The sequence below is a fragment of the Branchiostoma lanceolatum genome, chromosome 1, assembly GCF_035083965.1.
Source record: "Branchiostoma lanceolatum isolate klBraLanc5 chromosome 1, klBraLanc5.hap2, whole genome shotgun sequence".
Lineage (NCBI taxonomy): Eukaryota > Metazoa > Chordata > Leptocardii > Amphioxiformes > Branchiostomatidae > Branchiostoma > Branchiostoma lanceolatum.
Window position 1 is genome coordinate 14,016,872 of NC_089722.1, and position 18,860 is coordinate 14,035,731.

The following is an 18,860-nucleotide window of genomic DNA, read 5'->3' on the forward strand; positions in this document are numbered from 1 at the left end:
GTCGCTGCCTAAGTGGATATGCACTGCCTGGATGGTAATAATCAGACTCCTCTGGGGGGTGAAAGGTCATGTACAAGGCTGTTCTGGGTCAGCAATCCCACAATCCTGCAGTCTGGCAGGGCTAAAAGCACATATTGCATGTCTCTGGTTGTCTTTGTATGACAAACAGATGTTTTTTAAATGAAAACAGATAGTATCACTTGTATGGAACCTACTTTTATAAGATGACAACCATAACAATATATGTATTCATCACTGTGAAATAGGCCTTCTTGCATCAAGTACACAGGATTTTGCCCTGGTGAATTGTTAACAAACATAAACCACAAAGGAAAGTTGAAAAAAATGTTATTTAAAGTCAAGGGAAAAGTTACAACAGTACTCTTGGAAGAATGCCAAAGTAGTAAAAAGAATTGGAAATAGTACAAGATTTATCTTCCTGCAGTAGGAAGTAGCTTCAAGCAAGATAAAAGGAGATGGATTGCCCATTTGACCTCAAGATTGACCTTGAGAATAACCGTCTCTTCAATGACAGGGAGACCTTGGACGTTACCATGGTTACTGGCCTCACCTGACAGCAAACGTTAATGCCAATCCGTGGCAACCATTCTATAAACTCTAACATACTGAACCTGAAATGTTCATGCGTGTAGATGGATTTGTGATGCTACATAGGTCACCTGAGTGATGGAAATGACAGCGAGGGATAGAGGCAGGTGGATGTCAGTTGTAAATGCTCGGAGAGAACTGTACATGCAGAGCTGCCAGAGAAACAAAGCTGCTGATTTGCGACACAGGTAAAATGAACCAGAGACATTGATGGGACTGCTGTTTAGACTGTCAACTACTAAAGAAGACAAGAGCAGAAGAAAGGATGGATAAGGCTCAATGAGGGTCTGCATGGGGGGGGTCCCAACAATGCTTTACGCTGAATTTAGAAGAATCCTCTACATATAATGCTAAAATCATGGAAGGCAATTACACAATACTTGGTCGCCTCGCTAAAGATTATGGGAAATCAAAATAGGCTGCCTACGTCTTACCGAAAAGAGGATGTATACCCTCCTTAATGACAGTGTATCTGTGATGGGATACAACCGTTTTCTCTAGAAGTGCCCCACAACAACGCCAAGTGTTGAACAGGTGTTTTAATGTCTGTGGTACCAGGAGGGGGGAGGTACTGATGGACAGACTGCCCAGGGTATGTATGACAGGGTCAGGACAGGAATGTGCCCCAAACATCATCCTCCTCAGACATGAAGGTCTACTTCCATTCCCCCCTCCCCCCCTGCCCCCAGCTGTCACAACAGGCTCCATAGATCACCATCAGCACTAATAATGCAGGTGTGTTGTGATAGCTCTGGCATAACAGACAAGGACATTTTGGAATGAGTGATTCAGCAGAAATATAATTTAACATGACCATGGTGATATCCCTGGGAGTATTCAGCTCACACTTTCTGCGAGGATGGATTCTTTTGACTTATTTTGAAATTTGTGATTCACCAATATCAAAAATTTTGTACTTACAAATATACAAATACTACTGTAAATGCAGAAATGTTCGCGGTGGTTTTATGTTCGCTGTTTTTGCAGTGACCGTTTCACTGCGAACTCAAAACCACCGCGAATATGTTTGTCCAATATTGTAGCAGTATGTGACAATAGCACTGCCGCAAACTTAAAACCGTTGCAAACACTCCATTTTCACCTTAGCGCGAACTTAAATGCATTAATTGTACAGTATTCCTGAAATATGGCAAAGAATTATGTCCTCTCTATATAAGGAACATATTAGGTAAATGATTAGTTGGTGAGAAACTGGATAAGAATTTTTATAGCATTAACTTCTTTGAACTTGCAGATGATGATTCAATGAGTCATAAGATCTAGTAGCAACCCTCTGGTGCATATCAGAGATCTAAGCTGTGAAGGATTCTCAGTCTGCTCTGCTCTGAGCTCTGAATCACTCCAAACTCAAGACAATGGTTAACAGATGACAAATGCCACTATTGCTCTCTGAGACTGGCATTAAACTTGAACCAGAACTCCAACTGTTTTGCTGTGTACCGATAGTGGTAACTTCTTGTGCAAGGGGAAATGAAATCTGTTGGTTCACTTGACATACAGACACAATATCCCATAGCAGCAGTGGTGAAGAATATCCTATTGGGGAGAACGTTTTCCCATAAGATGTACAAAATTTCGGTTCCCACCATTTCTTTCTGGAAAACTCTAAACCCTTGCCAAGGTGGAAAAGGGCCAACCTCCGCAGGCTACCTCCTCCCCTGGTTGTCTGGTTCATGAGACTGTGATACGGGGCTCAGGAGTTGGGAATTAAAACGTTTGTACCAGAGGCACGTTTCTAATAACAGTCTGGGAATTAACATTGTTGTACCAGAGCCATGTTTCTTATAGCACATTAATCAACTACATGTAACGTTACACACTGAGGCCAAAAAACTTACATGAACCAAGATTGTCCAAGGGACTAGTCTATCTGCTACATTCAAGGGGTGGTTGGGAAAGCTGTTATGCCCAACAATTTGGATTTCCCCTTTAATCAATAACTAATACTTTGACATGACTACTAAAACTTGACTTCACAATTTCTATTTCACAAATTCCCATTCTGTTGAGTCACATAATGGACTGATTTTCATTTTAATGTTTTATTTCTGTGTCAAGGAGGAGACAAGCAGTGAAAAATTCCAGAAGTTAAAATTTCATCCAATGTTATACTCCGTTAGATATACAAGTGAGTGATACAGTCTTGATTGTTTAAACCTATCTTTACATGTACCAAGCAGCAGGCGATTAACACTACAAAAGAAAGTCATATTTGTACTGGCCAAATAATAGGTGTACCACAAACAGCTTGATTGTATACAAAACATGTGCATGCATGTGCAGCCAAAAAATTGCCTAACTCTGCAACTCAACAAGACACAAGGTGATATTTCTTCAGATTCGCATCTGCACAGTCATGTGATGCAAGGCAACCTTTTCTTGGATTTGATGATGCGTACACAATTGATCCATGAGAGCATTGTCTTTCTCATAACACATGCCAACCCAGGTGATTCACTTTGAAGATATGAAACTCAAGTACATCAGCCTACACCGCGGTCTAAACACTGTTAAACACAGCTTTGGAAACAAAGCTAACTTAATCCCACCCTCACTGCCTCAAAGCCCTTCCTTGGTCCTCCAGGAAACTTGAAGAAGTACAACTACATCAGCTTACAGTGCCGTATCCTCAGATCTGTGACCTTCGGGAGGAAATACAGGTGTTTGCAGTGCTCTTCAACTGAACGAGAGTGTTTGTATAAAGGCCCCCTGGAAGAAATCCTCTCCAAGTTCAAAGAAGATGGAAAAGCCCTTTTGGAAGTTACAGAAGCTTTGATGTGTAATGATAGGATTCCGGCTGAACACCTGAGGTACTTATACCTGTGTGCACTTTATCTTATTTCTCCAAATGTAGAACTTAAGATATTAGCAATGCAATTTATTTGCATGGCTTATATAAGTTGTCTTGCACTCAAGACAGGTAAAAATTCAGATGACACTACAGTAAAATCTGTACAAGTGACCACCTCTACATAAGGACCACCAGGCCAATGTGACCACATTTAGGTGGCGGTCCCTTAGATAATCATTCCCATTTACACAAGCATTAAGAATCCTATCTATCTATACACCTGTCCACATAGACCAAATTTTATCAATCTCCTGTGTGGTCTTCTTGGGCAGTTTTGACTGTATAATTTTTATGCAATTCTAACATTGATTCTTTTGGGACTGTGAAATTTTTAAAACATCTGCACTGCTTAGACCCTCTCAACATTCTAACTGAAAATCATTACAATGCAGGGCTGTCTCCAACTTTAACTTTTTTTTCCGTCCCACTCATTGTTTGGGAGCCCATTTTTTTTTTTTTCAATGTTGAATCTGTCATTCTAAGCTTACAAAAATACATTTTCATCAGTTTAAGGTCATGAAATTGATATTTTTTGGACGGACAGGGTTGAATTTTTTCGTCCAAACAAGCAAATTTCCGTCCTGGGACAGAAGGACGGATTCTTGAGACAGCCCTGTAACAATGTAAAGCATACCATTATATAACAGACATAATTTAAGAACGCAGCAAACCTTTGAGATGGAAGGCGATGTAGAGCAGTGCTGACTCGGTGGTGCCCATGAAGGGGTACTTGGGTTTGAAGCAGCCCACGGCCGTCAGTGACTTGGTGATGGCGGTGGCTACTGTCTGCTCCATGTACCCCAGCATGGGGAGGGAGTTGATGGGGATAGGCTCCTTCTTGGGTGGGAGCTTGTGGGGGAGTTTTAGGTCAGAGTACTTCTCTGGTAACCTGGAGGTAATAAACAACACAAAATAAACAAATTATGCTGTTAACAAAAGTATGCATATGGCAACTTGCAACAATTGCTTTAATGATACAATGTACCTGCAACCTCATGTGCATTGAGCAGGCCAGAAATAAATGTACAGAAAAACTTGCATTCACACAAACACAGAAGTATGTACACACACTAGCACACCACACACACCACGCGCACACAGACACAAACATGCAGACACACACACACACACACACACACACAAACGTACAGACACACCACACACATACACACACACACACAAAGACACAGACAAACACAAACACATGCACCACACACACACACATGTACACACCCACACACACACACTCACACACACACACAAAGACACAGACAGACACGGACACACAAACAAACACACACACACACACACACACACACACACACACACACACACACACACACACACAAACAGGTTAACAAACTTTCTCCTTACCTCATGAACTTCTGAAGCTTCTCCTCTGTCTCAAACACGTACAGCTTGTTCTTGTACTCCACCACCAGCTCTTTATTCCCACTAACAATTGCCTCATATCTGCAAAAGGCATAAGAAACGGATTTTGACACATTTGATACCTTTAATCCAGTCATCTAACTGTTGCACCATACATGTAGCTATCATGGCCATACATGTAAATGTAATCATAAAATATGTTAATTATTCTCCTGGAGTGCTAAGGGATGTGGAGAAATGTTACATTTTCAAGTAGATACAACGATACAGTATTTGTGTGACGCAGCAAGTTGGGCTTTTTTTAGATCCTAAAGTTTTGATATATATTATCAAAAGATGGAGCAGTAGCCACCAGGCCACGAGCTGGTCCAGTTTCAACTTTATTTGAAGAGCAGTACTTAGATATTGAGAAGAAGAACTGCCTATTAGATACTAGCATAAGAACAAAGTTTGCATCATATTTATTGCTTTGTTTGTGATTTGTAGGGCCTACGTCTATGCAATATCTAGACTAGTATTTTGCTAGGTGTTCTGTAATGTCTTGCGTGTGTGTCATGACACCAGCAATAGCTGCCTGTGTCCCATGTGTATTGTACCGTCGCAATTACAATAAAAAATAATAAAAAATCAAACCCACCTGAGTTTCCCATCCAGGAAGGTGACAGGACAGTAGCCCTGCAGCTCGATCTGTTTGGGGAACATCAGTCGGACCTCGTCAGACGTTCTCCTCAGGGGCAGCAGCTCCGGTGGGGGAAGCTTGCGCGGTGCCAGCGGCGGGGTAAACTGCTCGGGGTTGGCCAAGAACTTCTCAAGCTCCGTTTTGCCAGCCATCTAAAAAAGTACAAAGAAGCGATGTTTGAGTTACATTAGAGAACTTGCTCAATTGTTATGAATATGTATATCAAAGAGTCATGGAGTACAAGAGATATTCATGTATTTGTAATATGCCTCTACTGAAGGAAGACAATTTTACTCTGAACTACATGGCTTTTGATTTTGACAAAGAAATCATTTTGCCAAACAAAAAACAGCATTCTTTTCAACAGATAAAGCAGATACATGTACCAACAGTTGTTTGCTTTCAATGGTCAAATGTGGTAATGGCCTTTGGCTTTCATCAACAGCAAATTTGAAAGTACTTCCTGGTTACTATGTTATCCTACCTTGTAGTAGTGTCCCCTGAACTCTGCGGTGAACTCCAGTGAGGGGTTAGTGGAACAGTCCACCAGTTCCCCCGTTATTGCCAGACTGACTGGGCAGTACTCGCCGAAGTCTCCCAGTCGGGCCTTACACTCCGATGGTGTCACACACATGTCTGCGATAGAGGCTGCCTTTCCTGTGAACAATTTCAAACATTATCTGTAAGTGAAGTTTAAAAGGAGCAAAAGTGACATATTTTAAATTCTTGATTCCATCGGTTCTATTTGTGATTGTGAATTCAAATGTGAATCACTCTGAATTTAAGATTTACATTTTGTGTTCGTTGCAGCATAAAATGAATACAATGTAGCATACATGTAGATGCACACATGTAGTTCTGAAATGTAAAGTTTATCACTTCTTGATATTTTGTACATTAGCAAAGCTTATCTCTGTAGTGAAATGTTAAAACGTCATACTATTGTTGGCAACAGAGGAAAAAAATGCTTGCCACAAACTTTTTATTATTTCAATCAGTACAGAAACCTTCACGCTTACCTTGTCCGATGCTCTTCAGGTATGTCTGGATCTGTTGTACGCTCTTGTGGGACTCGTTTTTGGCCTTGTTCCATACCCACCACTTGGAGCGCTCGCCGTCCACGCCGATCCAGTTGTGGTGCTCGCCCTGGTACCACTTCCTGACCCCGCCCACCTGTTCCTGCCACGCCGCCAGCTTGATGGCCATGATCTGGGGACTGTCGTGGAGGGGAAGGGTTCTGGGGAGAGGAAAGGGCAAGAGTTTAGAAAGTTTAGAAAGTCAACATTTGCTAGGAAATGCAGAATATTTCTCTCCATGTTTTTTCCAACAGCATTGTCCTTTATAAAAAGACTCTTTTTTGCACAACCAAGAGATTTATTCCACTGACGTTTCAGTGACCATCTGCTATGTGAACCAGTCAGAATTGCCTTGCAGAAGGTGACAGATGGTCACCGAAACGTTGGTGGAATAAATCTCTTGGTTGTATAAAAAAGAGTCTTTATTCAGTGACTTACTAACCTGATGAAACTATTCACGGAGCATTGTCATTTGATTCCACCTATATGCTGTGCTGTCTAGCAGTGCCTTCTATCAGAGAAGTCATGGCATTGCAGTTTTTGATAACACATGGATCACATCTAAGAAGTACATGCTCAGTAAGCAGCAATAGCTGATATTCTCCTTTTGTTTAACATCTCAATCTATAGTATTTATTGTATAAGAAAATATTCAATTTTCAGTATTGAAATACAGTAGACATTTTTTCGTAACACGACTTTTCCTTACAAAGCTACTTTTCCTTATGAATTTATGATGAAAATTTAGATTGACAGGTACCTGTTGGGTGATGACCTGTCCTTGCCAGCTCGGACGATGACCTCCTTGCCAGACACCTGCAGCTCCAACACGGCGACCGGGATGATCGCACGTTGGGTCATCAGGTCAACCTGGCGCTTGGTCACAGGGAAACCGTCCAGGACATATCTAGCGAGAGGTAGGAATCATGACATACGATTAGATGGAAGGTAGCAGAAGGACTACAGTAACTGAAATGTCATGTTGGAAGAAACCTTTGGGTGGTCAGGGCTCGAAATTAATTTTTGGAAATAGGTGCACCTCATAAAATAAATTTAATGTCAGCAAAACAAAATTACAAAGAGCTACAATCTGTAATTCTGTAGCTAACTTCAAAATTTCAAACAAGTAATACATCAAACAGATTACCACAAAAGGTCATTTTACTATTTTTGATACTTACATTTCAAGAGTATTTTCTGTATACTAGTGTACAATAGTCACCCTTACCCTATACTATAGCCTACAAAATATCTAGGTGCACTGGTGCACCCACTGTCAAAAATAAGGTGCACATCTCCAACTTTGGGTGCACACATGTGCACATGAACCCACTATTTCAAGCCCTGTGTGGTTGTGTACATTGTTAACTACAGGACTAGATCATTATGCAATCTTTGTAAGTCTCTAGCATGAACAAGATAAAAAAAAGGACACGTCACAATGGCCAAATGTTGTATACAGGATAACATGGAAAATTTTACTTTTGAATTATACCTACATGTATTGAAAGATAGTCTCTACATAAATGTCAAAATGCATTCTTCAGCAGAATTCAAAAGCAAACAAAAACAGTAAAAACGGAGATACAAATGGAGCCCTTCTTCAAGAAAAAGTAGATACAAAGGGAGTCCTACTTTAAGTTTAAGTCAAGTTACCAGTCTAAAATGTACAATCCCTACCCTCTAGTTTGTGGCACCATGTCCATGAGTGACACCTCCAGTGCCTGGACAGCTAACTCATCAGGCACAGTGAGGCCCTTCCGCAACTGGGCGTTGATCAGTTTAGCCAGGTCCGACTTCTTCTGATTGATGAGGACATTCCTAATGGCCTCTCCGATTGAGATCCTCATCACACCAAACTCTTGGACAAACCGGTTGGCCACTAAAAACATTCGAAGAAATTGCAGAGATATTAAGAGGAAGGACTTATTTTACCACTTATTCTCTTGCAATCTCTCAAACATGTTACCCTTTTCAAGGGTTCATAAACCATCAAACTTAAGACACTGTTAAGTTTTCTTATGTTTTCCTAAAAAGAGAATCCTACACAAGTATAAGCTGTGTTTTGTTTCTTGTTACTAGAAGCAATGCTTAGCATGAAAGAGATTTCTGCACAGAAGATGATCTTCAAATTAAGAAATCGTGAAGCTATCATAATGCAGGACTGTATTTGGTCTATTTAGTTTCAAAGATGGTAACAGATATCGTTGACATACTGTAAATGCATTTAAGTTTGCATGGTTTTAATCTCAGGGTAGGGAGTGTTCACGGTAGTTTTAAGTTTGCGTTTCTGACAATAGTAGACAAGGGGGTAGGAGTGCAAAACATATCGCGGTGGTTTTAAGTTTGCGGCGAAGAGCTTACCGCGAAAACTGGGAACATAAAACCACTGCGAACATTTCTGCATTTACAGTAGTTGAAGGGAAAAAACTGCATATGCTTGCAACATAAGCCTTATTCTTTCTAATGCTTACATGCTGTTTTTCCAGACTTGGGCGGCCCGATGATAGCCATCCTGATGGGGACCACAGGCATGGCGGGGGGCTGTCTGATGTACATGAGGGGGTGCCTGATAAACTTCTCCCTGGTGGGGATGGAGCAGAAGAAGTAGATGTGCTGGCGGTACATGACGGGGAAGGTCGGGTTGTTGGGGCCCTGCAGGGGCTGGATCACATCTCCATCCTCCAGCATCTGGGTAGAAAGAACAAACATATCCTAAATGGTTGCGTTTTTGTGGCTTTGAGCTCGAAGGTTGTGGTAGACTGACGTTGTTTCCTTTTTCAATACCTGTACATGTATGACTATTAACTTTTGGAACAGCAATATCAGCTAAAGTGATAGCCTAAGATTACACATGGTAAACTTATTCATATAAGAAGTTATGTAATAAAGGAACAAACTTTAATATTAAAAATTCTGTATATGAAATTATCTTAAAAAACCTTCTCCTGGAAGCATCTTATATATTTTATATAACATCATAAAAGAAAGACATAAACTGGGATATTTGAATGCCATTTAAATACTCATCTTCAAACTGAATATCATAAAAAACACTCAAAATCTTCAAACAGGACAAAGTGCAACATCCATCTAGCCAAGGATTAAATAAAGGCCTTAAGCATTACTAACTGACCTTGACGGGATCCCACATGCCGAAACAAGATGGCTGCTTGTACCCTACATCCAACATCTTCCTGGCCAGCTTCTCGCTGAGCGGGTAGACACGCTCAAACATGCTGTCCCTGAAGTCGATCAGGGGCTTGAGCTTGTTGTACAGGGTGTACCGCACAATGTGGGGCTTCTTACTGGCCTGCAGCTCCATACGGGGGATGAAGATCTCTTCTAGAGTTTCCTGTAAGATACATGAAGATGATGACTTAGTTCTGTTGTTATCAACTCATTAAACCTATTTGAAATAATACATGCTTGCTTAACGCTTTCAGGTTGGTTTATGCGACACAGAAAAAGCATCTGAAATATTTGTCATATTGAAAAGGCAGTTGGTCATACCAAATTCAGTTTCAGTTTTGTTTTCAATTTGTCACTTATAGCTTCATGTACAGCTACACATCATGCATCAATGAAATGAACAAGATCACCTCTACAATGTGCTATCTTTGTTTCTGTCACAACATTTATAGTATAAGAGATACATGTACATGAAGTTGCTTCCAAACGTAATAGTTTTTTTTTTCAAATCTGCAGTGTATTTTCAAATCTTAACTGGCCAGTGTTCTTACCTGTACTGATGCCATCTTGGTGTTGTCATCATCAAATTGTTCACTGAGTTCATTCTTCATCCTGTCAATGGCATCTTGCTCCTCTTCTTCCTCCTCCTCTTCTTCTTCTTCCTCTTCCTGTATAAGAGATGGTTTACACATTATTGAATAACCATCATTCCCGAGGAACTTTAAAATGGTTTCCACCTCTAACATGCAAGAGACACACAGTTCAAAAGCAAATACTCACCTCAAACTCCTCTGCTAGTTTCTCATCGATGTTGAAGTCATCCTCATCTTCTTCCTCCTCTTCCTCCTCCTCCTCCTCCTCTGCTCCTGACTCCTCTGCTCCGCTCTCTCTAGCTGCCTGTCTCTGTGCCTCCTTCTCAAGTCTACGTTCTTCCTTCAGCTTTGCTTTCTCAGCCTCCAGCTCTGTTCTCCTCTTAGCAATCAAGTCGTCCTATTTGAAAACAGTGAGAAAAGTGTGTTGACTACAGATAGCTATCTCAATATTGTGCAAACTTTACACTCCAGAAATGCATTCCGTACGATGTTGATTTGATAGTGAAGACTAGAGATTAACACAATGACAGTGAACGGTGCACGCACCAGTTCTTCCGCGACAGTGGTCCATGGTAGTCCGCGACAAAAAAGGGACGAAAGGGTTTCGAGGGTCTGGGTTTGAGTTCACATTTCTCAAAATGTGCTTCGAACTGACATTAAATACTAACATGGCTGAAAAGCATATGAATTGGTGTGTTTTGGGTGGAAATTGCGTTTCGATCCGAGCCTTACTTCCGGATATCCATACGCGTTGAAGGTAAACTGCCCGTTTGACCCCGATTGACCTTTGTTGCGTTCTTTTGGCCGTGTTGCATTACCTTGCGCGTCGGGGTATTGTGAAAATCGCAGTGGTAGGATTTTTTTATAATGGGCTTGATTATACCTTGGAGTTTTCTCATTCTGACACTAACAGTCATTTTCGTGTCAAAAAATTTTGTGATGTGTTTAGTTCCACAGGAAAATGCCAAATTTTGCGCCTCATTTTTGACGGAAAAATACTTTTTCCCTGTATTTTTCCCTCTTATATTTACTAAAATTACAAAGGTTGAAGAAACCGAAACTCGTGTTTTCTTGTAGCTAGAGGGATATCCTTCATTCCCATTCACAGTTGTTTTGGCTCAGAAGTATTTCCTGGAAGAGACGGTCGCTAGACTTGGGGGAGTGCAAACTCGAATTGAGACCCAAAATAAACTAGGGGGTGCCCCCTGAATGCTTTCTTTCATACTGCTGTACTTTCAGCACCAAGGACAGTACACGTAAAAGATTTTCAGCACCAGGGACAGTACATACCAATGTACCTGATTTCTAGTTGGGAAAAGGGCAGGTTATGCAGTCTTGACTGTTTAACAGTCACACCTATCCCTGTGGACTGTCCATATTAACCTTCTCCCTGCTGCCTAACCAATAGGGAATGGGGTGCCAAACAGCTACTTCAGCGTGCTGATTCACAACAAATCAGCATTTTACATACTGATGACCATTTGACTCTGTTGACACTTACTAAGAATCATCTTATCTAGAAGACCAAGAGGACAGCCATTCCTTGAAGAAGGACTATTCTCGCACCCACCCTCTCTTTCTTCTTCTTGGCCTTGGCCCTCTCCTTCTTGCCGATCCTCCTGTTCCTGTTGACGCGCCACTTGGCGAGGCGAGGGGGCAGCAGCCTGTCGATGATGTCAGTATCCTCGACCAATAGCAGCACGGCTCCGTCTGGGAACAGGCCCTGTTCTGACATGTACCGTGCCTCGTCTGGGGTTCTGGGGAAACCCTCTAGGATGAAACCTGTGGACCTTAAGAGTGAAGAAGAGAACAGTGAAGAACAGATGTTTACCACATGTCATGACAGTGTGAGAGATGTCCATTATCAGTTCAATGAAGCCCTCTAGGAGTTTGGAAAAAGTTACATGTTGCAATAATTGAATTTATGATCTTCTAACTGTTCTTTGCTATTACATTTGGAGATACTTTCCATGTAATAACAGTTTTTTTTCATGTATCTGCAGCTGGCTATATCACACTAAATGACTTGTTACCCTTAGATCCTTTTGATGTTAAAATATTTGGCTCCTAGTGTTGTAAAAATGCTATCTAAGCAGAGGTCCCTACAGTTGTTCTTTCTGTATGGACTATCTGTATGTCGTAAACTTTGATCATAGATACTTACTTGAAAGGCTCCTTGTTCCACCATTCAGGTACGACCTTGTCTAAGACATCAGTCGGGAGTGCATCTTCTGACTCCAGATTGTTCTTGATGGCCTCCTCATCCTCTGTCAGTGGTATCTCCTCCTCTGTCTCTCCCTATGTGGTTCAAATGAGTAGATTAATAATAATCATAATAATAATAATGGTTTATTGGTCAGAAATTACCTGTGCAATTGCAGCCAGTGCTGAATTGCTGCAGGGTTTACAATCACATAATACACAACAGATACATATTTGCTCCACACTTGCACTTTGTGGAACTGTAGCAAGGGTCTGGGCGGCTGCCATTCGGCGCCACCAAGTGACCTCAATACGACCTTCCCCAACCGAAGTCAGGTATCCATTCACACCTGGGTGGAGTGAGGAAAGTCTTTCCCAAGGGCACAACATCGGGGCATAGCACTGGTTTCGAACCCGGGACCTCTCGGTTCTGGGCGAAAAACCCTACCGATTGCGCCACACAATGCCACATGAATAAGTTGATTGGATGAGTTAATGGGTTCATAGGATGAGTTAATGAGTCCATTGGAAATCCCTTCCTTAGGCATCACCCATACAGGGAAATGCGTCATTAGTATTTCGTATGTCTGGTAAGAAGGAAAAAGCACAACAAACAAAAAGATTGTAATGAATACAATTTCAGTACAATTTTCATTAAGCCTTCTAAAGGTAATTCAATACACAGTATACTAACCTCTTTTTGCCCTTCCTCTCCTTCTTTGTCTTCTGTGGCTGATTCTGAAAATAAAACAAACAAAAATGTCCATTATTTGATTTTGCATTCAAAACACTATTTTAAACATTTGCCAACACTTCTTTGATGAAGGTTACACACCTAGGTAATAAGGTACACAATACAAAAGCCATCCAGTTGCTTGAATAACATTTGTATTGTGTACTTGCTAGATTCTTTCAAGGACAAGTACGTGTCCCAAAAACATAATTTTGGCTAACAGTAGATATTTGAAGTGACTGTTCTGATGGTTCACTGTAGTACTGACCATCAGCCTCAGATGTTTCAGTCACAGCCGAGTCGGTCAGTCCTGTACTGGTGACCGGCTGACCATCTGGTCCAGTGATGGCAGTCATTGCAGCAATCTCCTCAGGGCTCTGTAACAGAGTAAATGTAAACATAACGTAAGCTACCAAAAACCATGCACATTTCTTTGTAGACATTGAATTATTATCAATTTTACAAAGGGTTGTCTCCAGCAGTAAATCTTTTTCCGTCCATCATTTCTTGAGAGCCAATGTTTTAATTTTCATTGTCAAATCTGTAATTCTAAGTGCAAAAATGCATTTTAATCAATGTCCTGTCATGAGGTTCCCGTTTTTGGGACGGACAGGGTGACATTTTTTCCGTAGCAACAAGCAAATTTCCGGTCCTGGAGACAGCCTTTAAGTTTTTTTACAAATTGATAGAATGATATAATACAAGGCTCAAAGTAATAAAAATAAAGCCATTGGTCATCAATTTGCAAAAAAAATTATAGACTACTGTAGTCTTTATTGAAAACTTTCCCTGCAAGACTAGTAAAATCATTTAAGCAGAGGTAAAGATAATTCTAAATTCAATTGTTCTACATTGTTGCCACCCCTATTATTCTATCTATCTACTAGTATGTATCTATCTATCTATCTTTTTCTTCATCTAAAAGGCACACTCACATATTCTGGTTCTTCCTCATCTTCAGGGTAAGATGGCCCAATCTTCTTCTTGGTCTTGGCCATGATGAGTTCCTGCAGACGCTCCTTGAAGGAGATGTGGAAGATGCTGAGGTTCTTGGCCAGCTCGCGGGAGTGGAGGGACTTCCCCGACCCTCGAGAACCTAGCACAACCAGTCTCAGGGGTGGGGGCTGGGGAGAAACAGCAGGATTCAAAATAGTTATGTACATGTACTAAATGAATAGTACAACAATCCCTAACAAAATACATTCCCTACTGGTTTCAATGTGTTTTCCATAATATTGATTAGTTAGTTAAAGTCCTCCCACACCATAAGGTGTATAGGGTGGTGCCCATCTCCATTTCATAGCCCTGGGCCGCACTACATTGTGTATGGTGCAATCACTGCAGCAGGGGGCTAGTTTTCTGGCAGTCGAGTGTGTTTAACTTCCATACTGTTTCAGAGGTATGTACCATTTTTTAGTAAATCTTTGGTATGACTTGGTGCACCTCTTATCCAGACATGTCCTACCTGGGCGCGAACTCTGGCCTTCTGGTTCCAAATAATTTGAACCAGATGTGGTAAGTGACAGAGGCACAGACCACTACACCACAGGGACATGCCATAGACATGATTATACATGCATAATTATTCGATGGAAGCCAGTGGGATACAAGTAGAAGCCTGGACATTAAAGTTGGATACCATAAAATACAGACTGGTTTAGAACTGTAGTGAACATTATCATGGACCAGCCAAGTATGACATAAAGAACAAATATATCTTAATGTACGTAAGATAAGGGACAAAGTGCTGTTGACATAGAAGAAATTAGTGACTACATACCTTGAGTGGTCCATTCTTGGACAGGAACTCTGTAGGGTTCTCCAAGAAGGTCTCCCTGTTCTCAGGGTTAGCGAAGTAGTAGGTTCTCTCCCTGTACCTGGCTGCCAGCTCTGCCAACCCCGGCCACAGCACAAACTTCTGTTTCAGGGCAACCGGGTCGTAGTGCTTGGTGTCTCCAAACATCTTCCTCTTGCTTTTGCGTACTTCATCATCCTAGACATTCAACAGACAAGTGCATAAAATAAGACACAGTATAGCTACTTCAAGTGTTTGTGAAGGTTAGACATCCAGGTAAACAATATATGAAGAGAATTCAGACTCTACAACTGGATAAGAATTCGGAGATTTATTTCCGGTCGTTTCAAGTGACATCCATCACTCTTCTTCAGCGTCACTAAAATGAACTAGCAGAACTAACCAGTACTTATTAACAATAACTAGAAAAACGGTTTTACATGGCAAATCACACAATAATGCATAAGAGGCATGAAGAAGAGTGATGGATGTCACTCGAAACGACCGGAAATAAATCTCCGCATTCTTATCCAGTTGTAGAGTGTGAATTCTCTTCATATTCTTCGAGTGTTTTCAATTTTTTTTGAGGGGTGGTGCACGGAAATTTGACAGTGAAGGAGGAGAGGTTTCTTGCTGTTGGATGAGCATTGGACTTATGCAAAATATGAAATACAAATTGTGTCACTGACAGGACAGAACATTCATAGACCTATCCTCCTGACTATAAAAGACATGTTCTCAACATAAAATCATTCCAAGCTCTGTACAGGCTGCTTCAAACAACTGAAAGGTGAACAGTCAATATTCAGCAAAGAAATGAACGGTGGTGTCACTAATCTGTGTTTATGAAATGATGAAAAGAAAAGGATTTTTAAGATCATGCATAACACAATGTCACAGGCAGTGTGGTTGGAATTATTCATCTTTTCCTGCACAATTTGTAGATCTTACCTCCTCATCTGACTCCTCATCCTGACCGAGTGAAAGAAGACAGAGAGAGCTCAATGCTTAATTATACACCAACCATTTATTAATAAATACAAATATTGAAATTCTAAAAAATGATAAGAAAAGGAGCACAAGTTGACAAACCATTATTACTGTCACAAAATAACCACGCCACGTAATTTCTACTATTTGGGTATTCTGGGTTATAACCTACTTGTTGAAAAAAAAAAGAGCTCAAAACATTGTGACAAATACAATGTTATAGTGCTGATGATGTGAAATGTTACCTTTTTGGGTTTGCGTTTAGGTTTGTACTTCTCTATTTCTTTCCACTGGATGCAATGAAATATATGTTTCAACAAAAAAGAGGGAAGGACAGAAGGATGTTAGTAGATTGACCATTAAAGATCTATCCTCATCCTTTATTAGTATTAAAAATGAAATATACATCTATTCTTATATACCAGAGCATCTGTTGTTTTCCATTTTGAAGAAAAAAGGTACTAAAAAAATGTATGAAACTTGACACCATACACCATTGGGGTGGGGGTGGTGACAGTGAGGGCCATATGTGCATAGAAAACACTGATTTGTCTGTCTGTGAAAACTGTGCTCTCTTAATACCTATTCACAGAGAAGTGATGATCACCAAATCAATATTTTTGTCTTTGTTATAATTCAAAACAAGAAGGAGTTTCATGGATCCAAAGCATGCAAAAACTTTCAACTCATGATCTTTTCATTTGAAATCTACTCTTTTATCAATGTTGCCCTTAAATCTATTTCTTCCTTAATGGGAAACATCTTATAATGCTATCATTACACAATCACACAACAGATGACATCCAAGACAAGAACAAAAGATGTGCAGACACGAATGGAAGACTTGAACATTATCACTCTTCATCATCACCTTTCCATTCTTCCTCCGCACAAAATAGTAGCGAAGTAAGGACTAGAGCCAGCAGGGAAGCAAACAGGTGGGTTACAAAGCTAGAAGTGCATTATTGTATTGCATATAGTATTGCATAATTTCATAAATATTGTGTTAAGTGGATCAATATTACTTTGAATTTATATATATGTGCTTAGCAGGTAGATCGGACAGCAGTATTTTTGTGTGGGTTCTCAAATGTTGTGGCAAGATAAAGATGTAGGAACCTGTGATACTGCAGTTTACTCTGTGTCAAGCAGAAAGTTGTGGCATTGCTCATTGCTAAAATGGACATAGACAATCTCAGTGTTCAGGGTGGATCTTAAGGTTCCCTGACAAGAGTGTGTGATGGTGTGCCAGGAAAGTGCTAACTCTATCAAGTTATGAGTGTTTATGTTATTGTACATATAAGACATAGCTCGGCAACAATGTGGCTGAAAAGAAAGGCAAGTCACAACAGCCAGAACAGTGTTCGTAGCATTGATTAGTGCTGAGATGAACATGATGTCATCACTTTTCTTCTTCTTCACCAGCCAGCGAGTTGAAATGATCTAGAGATGGATGCAATTACCAAATTCATACACATATAATTCTTAACAAGGAGAGGATGATTGAAATATTTCCTACATTCATTTGGTAATAGTAGTTTTATTACGACTTCAAATCTTGAATAATTGATTTACCTCTTCCTCCTCCCCCTCCTCTTCTTCCTCCTCCTCCCCACCTGCAGCATCCTCCTCATCCTCATCCATGTCCATCCCTGTGTACTCCCACCCGCGGTACTGGTACGTCACTGGGGAATATACAAGCAACTCTTGTCACTCAAAGCTTAGGACACAATTAGAGGAAAAAACATGGAACATTGGCACTTGGAAAGTTGCTGGGACATTGAAAAATATAGCCATCAACCATAAGCCTTATGTTTCCAGTTGTTCACAAATGTATGGTAGCATTTTACAAGACATTCAAATGAGCATTATGTACCCTTATCTTTCTGTCATAACTTTATAGTTTTTGTTCTTTTTCTATCATTGGTTTTCAAATAATCCAATGTAAGCAAAATAAGCACGTGTAAGTATATTTCAGTATCCAGCTATTTCAACTTACTCTCAATTCTGTGTATGGCATCCTCCAGTTGTTTGTCCTCAGTCTTTTTCTCCACCTCTATGTCGATGGGCTGCAGTGAGGAAGTTCCTGAGATGACAGCCTTCAGCGAGGCCCACTCCCGCTCAAAGTCTCCCCTCTCCTGACGCCACTGTTCAACCTCAGGTCCCTCAGGGGGCACCGGGGACTAGGCGGAGGGAGATTCAAGGTCTCTGTCAATATTCTGGGCTGATTATTGGGTGGTACCAATAAATGAAATACTCCTTTTGCAGCTTGTTTCTGTGCTCATTTTAAACACTCAAAGTATTAAATAATGATGCAAATGTGCTAATATGGGGAAGTAAATGTCAATTTCATATAGATGTAGATTGCTTTATCCAGAATATTTCCAGTTTTACCCCCTTAAATCACTTCGGACACCTTTAAAGTCATCTTTCACCTGATCTCTGTGTCACTATAGGAAACAGTGCAGCCTATCTTAAACATGTACAATTATAGCGATACAACTTTAGCTACAAAAATCTATCTCAGCAGAGAGAAGGTTGATGAAGAATAAACACAACCTACAATAAAACTACAACTTCCAACTGATTTCTACAGTTACTGTAGTAAATCGAAGTTTGGGGTGTATTATATAAGATGTATCCAAAGTAGACAGATTGTTAATCTCTATTGACACAATATTATCAAAAAGATTAGAAACTAAGAACTTTGGGTGCACCACAGAAAAT

The 18,860-nt window shown here is 40.5% G+C and overlaps 1 protein-coding gene across 5 annotated transcripts in view; it reads right to left on the minus strand.

Annotated features, from left to right (window-relative positions):
* LOC136436206 (adenylate kinase 9-like) overlaps positions 1–18,860 on the minus strand; it is a 45,976-nt gene that overhangs the window by 11,684 nt on the left and 15,432 nt on the right. For all 5 annotated transcript variants that reach the window (XM_066430015.1, XM_066429998.1, XM_066430024.1 and 2 more), the window contains 19 exons: positions 18,133–18,316; positions 17,709–17,818; positions 15,129–15,341; positions 14,284–14,472; positions 13,617–13,725; positions 13,310–13,353; positions 12,578–12,711; positions 11,984–12,203; positions 10,601–10,810; positions 10,372–10,488; positions 9,765–9,983; positions 9,103–9,319; positions 8,309–8,510; positions 7,389–7,535; positions 6,572–6,789; positions 6,037–6,209; positions 5,511–5,704; positions 4,856–4,954; positions 4,153–4,370 (listed from right to left, as the gene is read on the minus strand). In XM_066430015.1, coding sequence (XP_066286112.1) covers positions 4,153–4,370; positions 4,856–4,954; positions 5,511–5,704; positions 6,037–6,209; positions 6,572–6,789; positions 7,389–7,535; positions 8,309–8,510; positions 9,103–9,319; positions 9,765–9,983; positions 10,372–10,488; positions 10,601–10,810; positions 11,984–12,203; positions 12,578–12,711; positions 13,310–13,353; positions 13,617–13,725; positions 14,284–14,472; positions 15,129–15,341; positions 17,709–17,818; positions 18,133–18,316 — 3,217 coding nt within the window. The remainder of the gene's footprint in view (positions 1–4,152; positions 4,371–4,855; positions 4,955–5,510; positions 5,705–6,036; positions 6,210–6,571; positions 6,790–7,388; positions 7,536–8,308; positions 8,511–9,102; positions 9,320–9,764; positions 9,984–10,371; positions 10,489–10,600; positions 10,811–11,983; positions 12,204–12,577; positions 12,712–13,309; positions 13,354–13,616; positions 13,726–14,283; positions 14,473–15,128; positions 15,342–17,708; positions 17,819–18,132; positions 18,317–18,860) is intronic.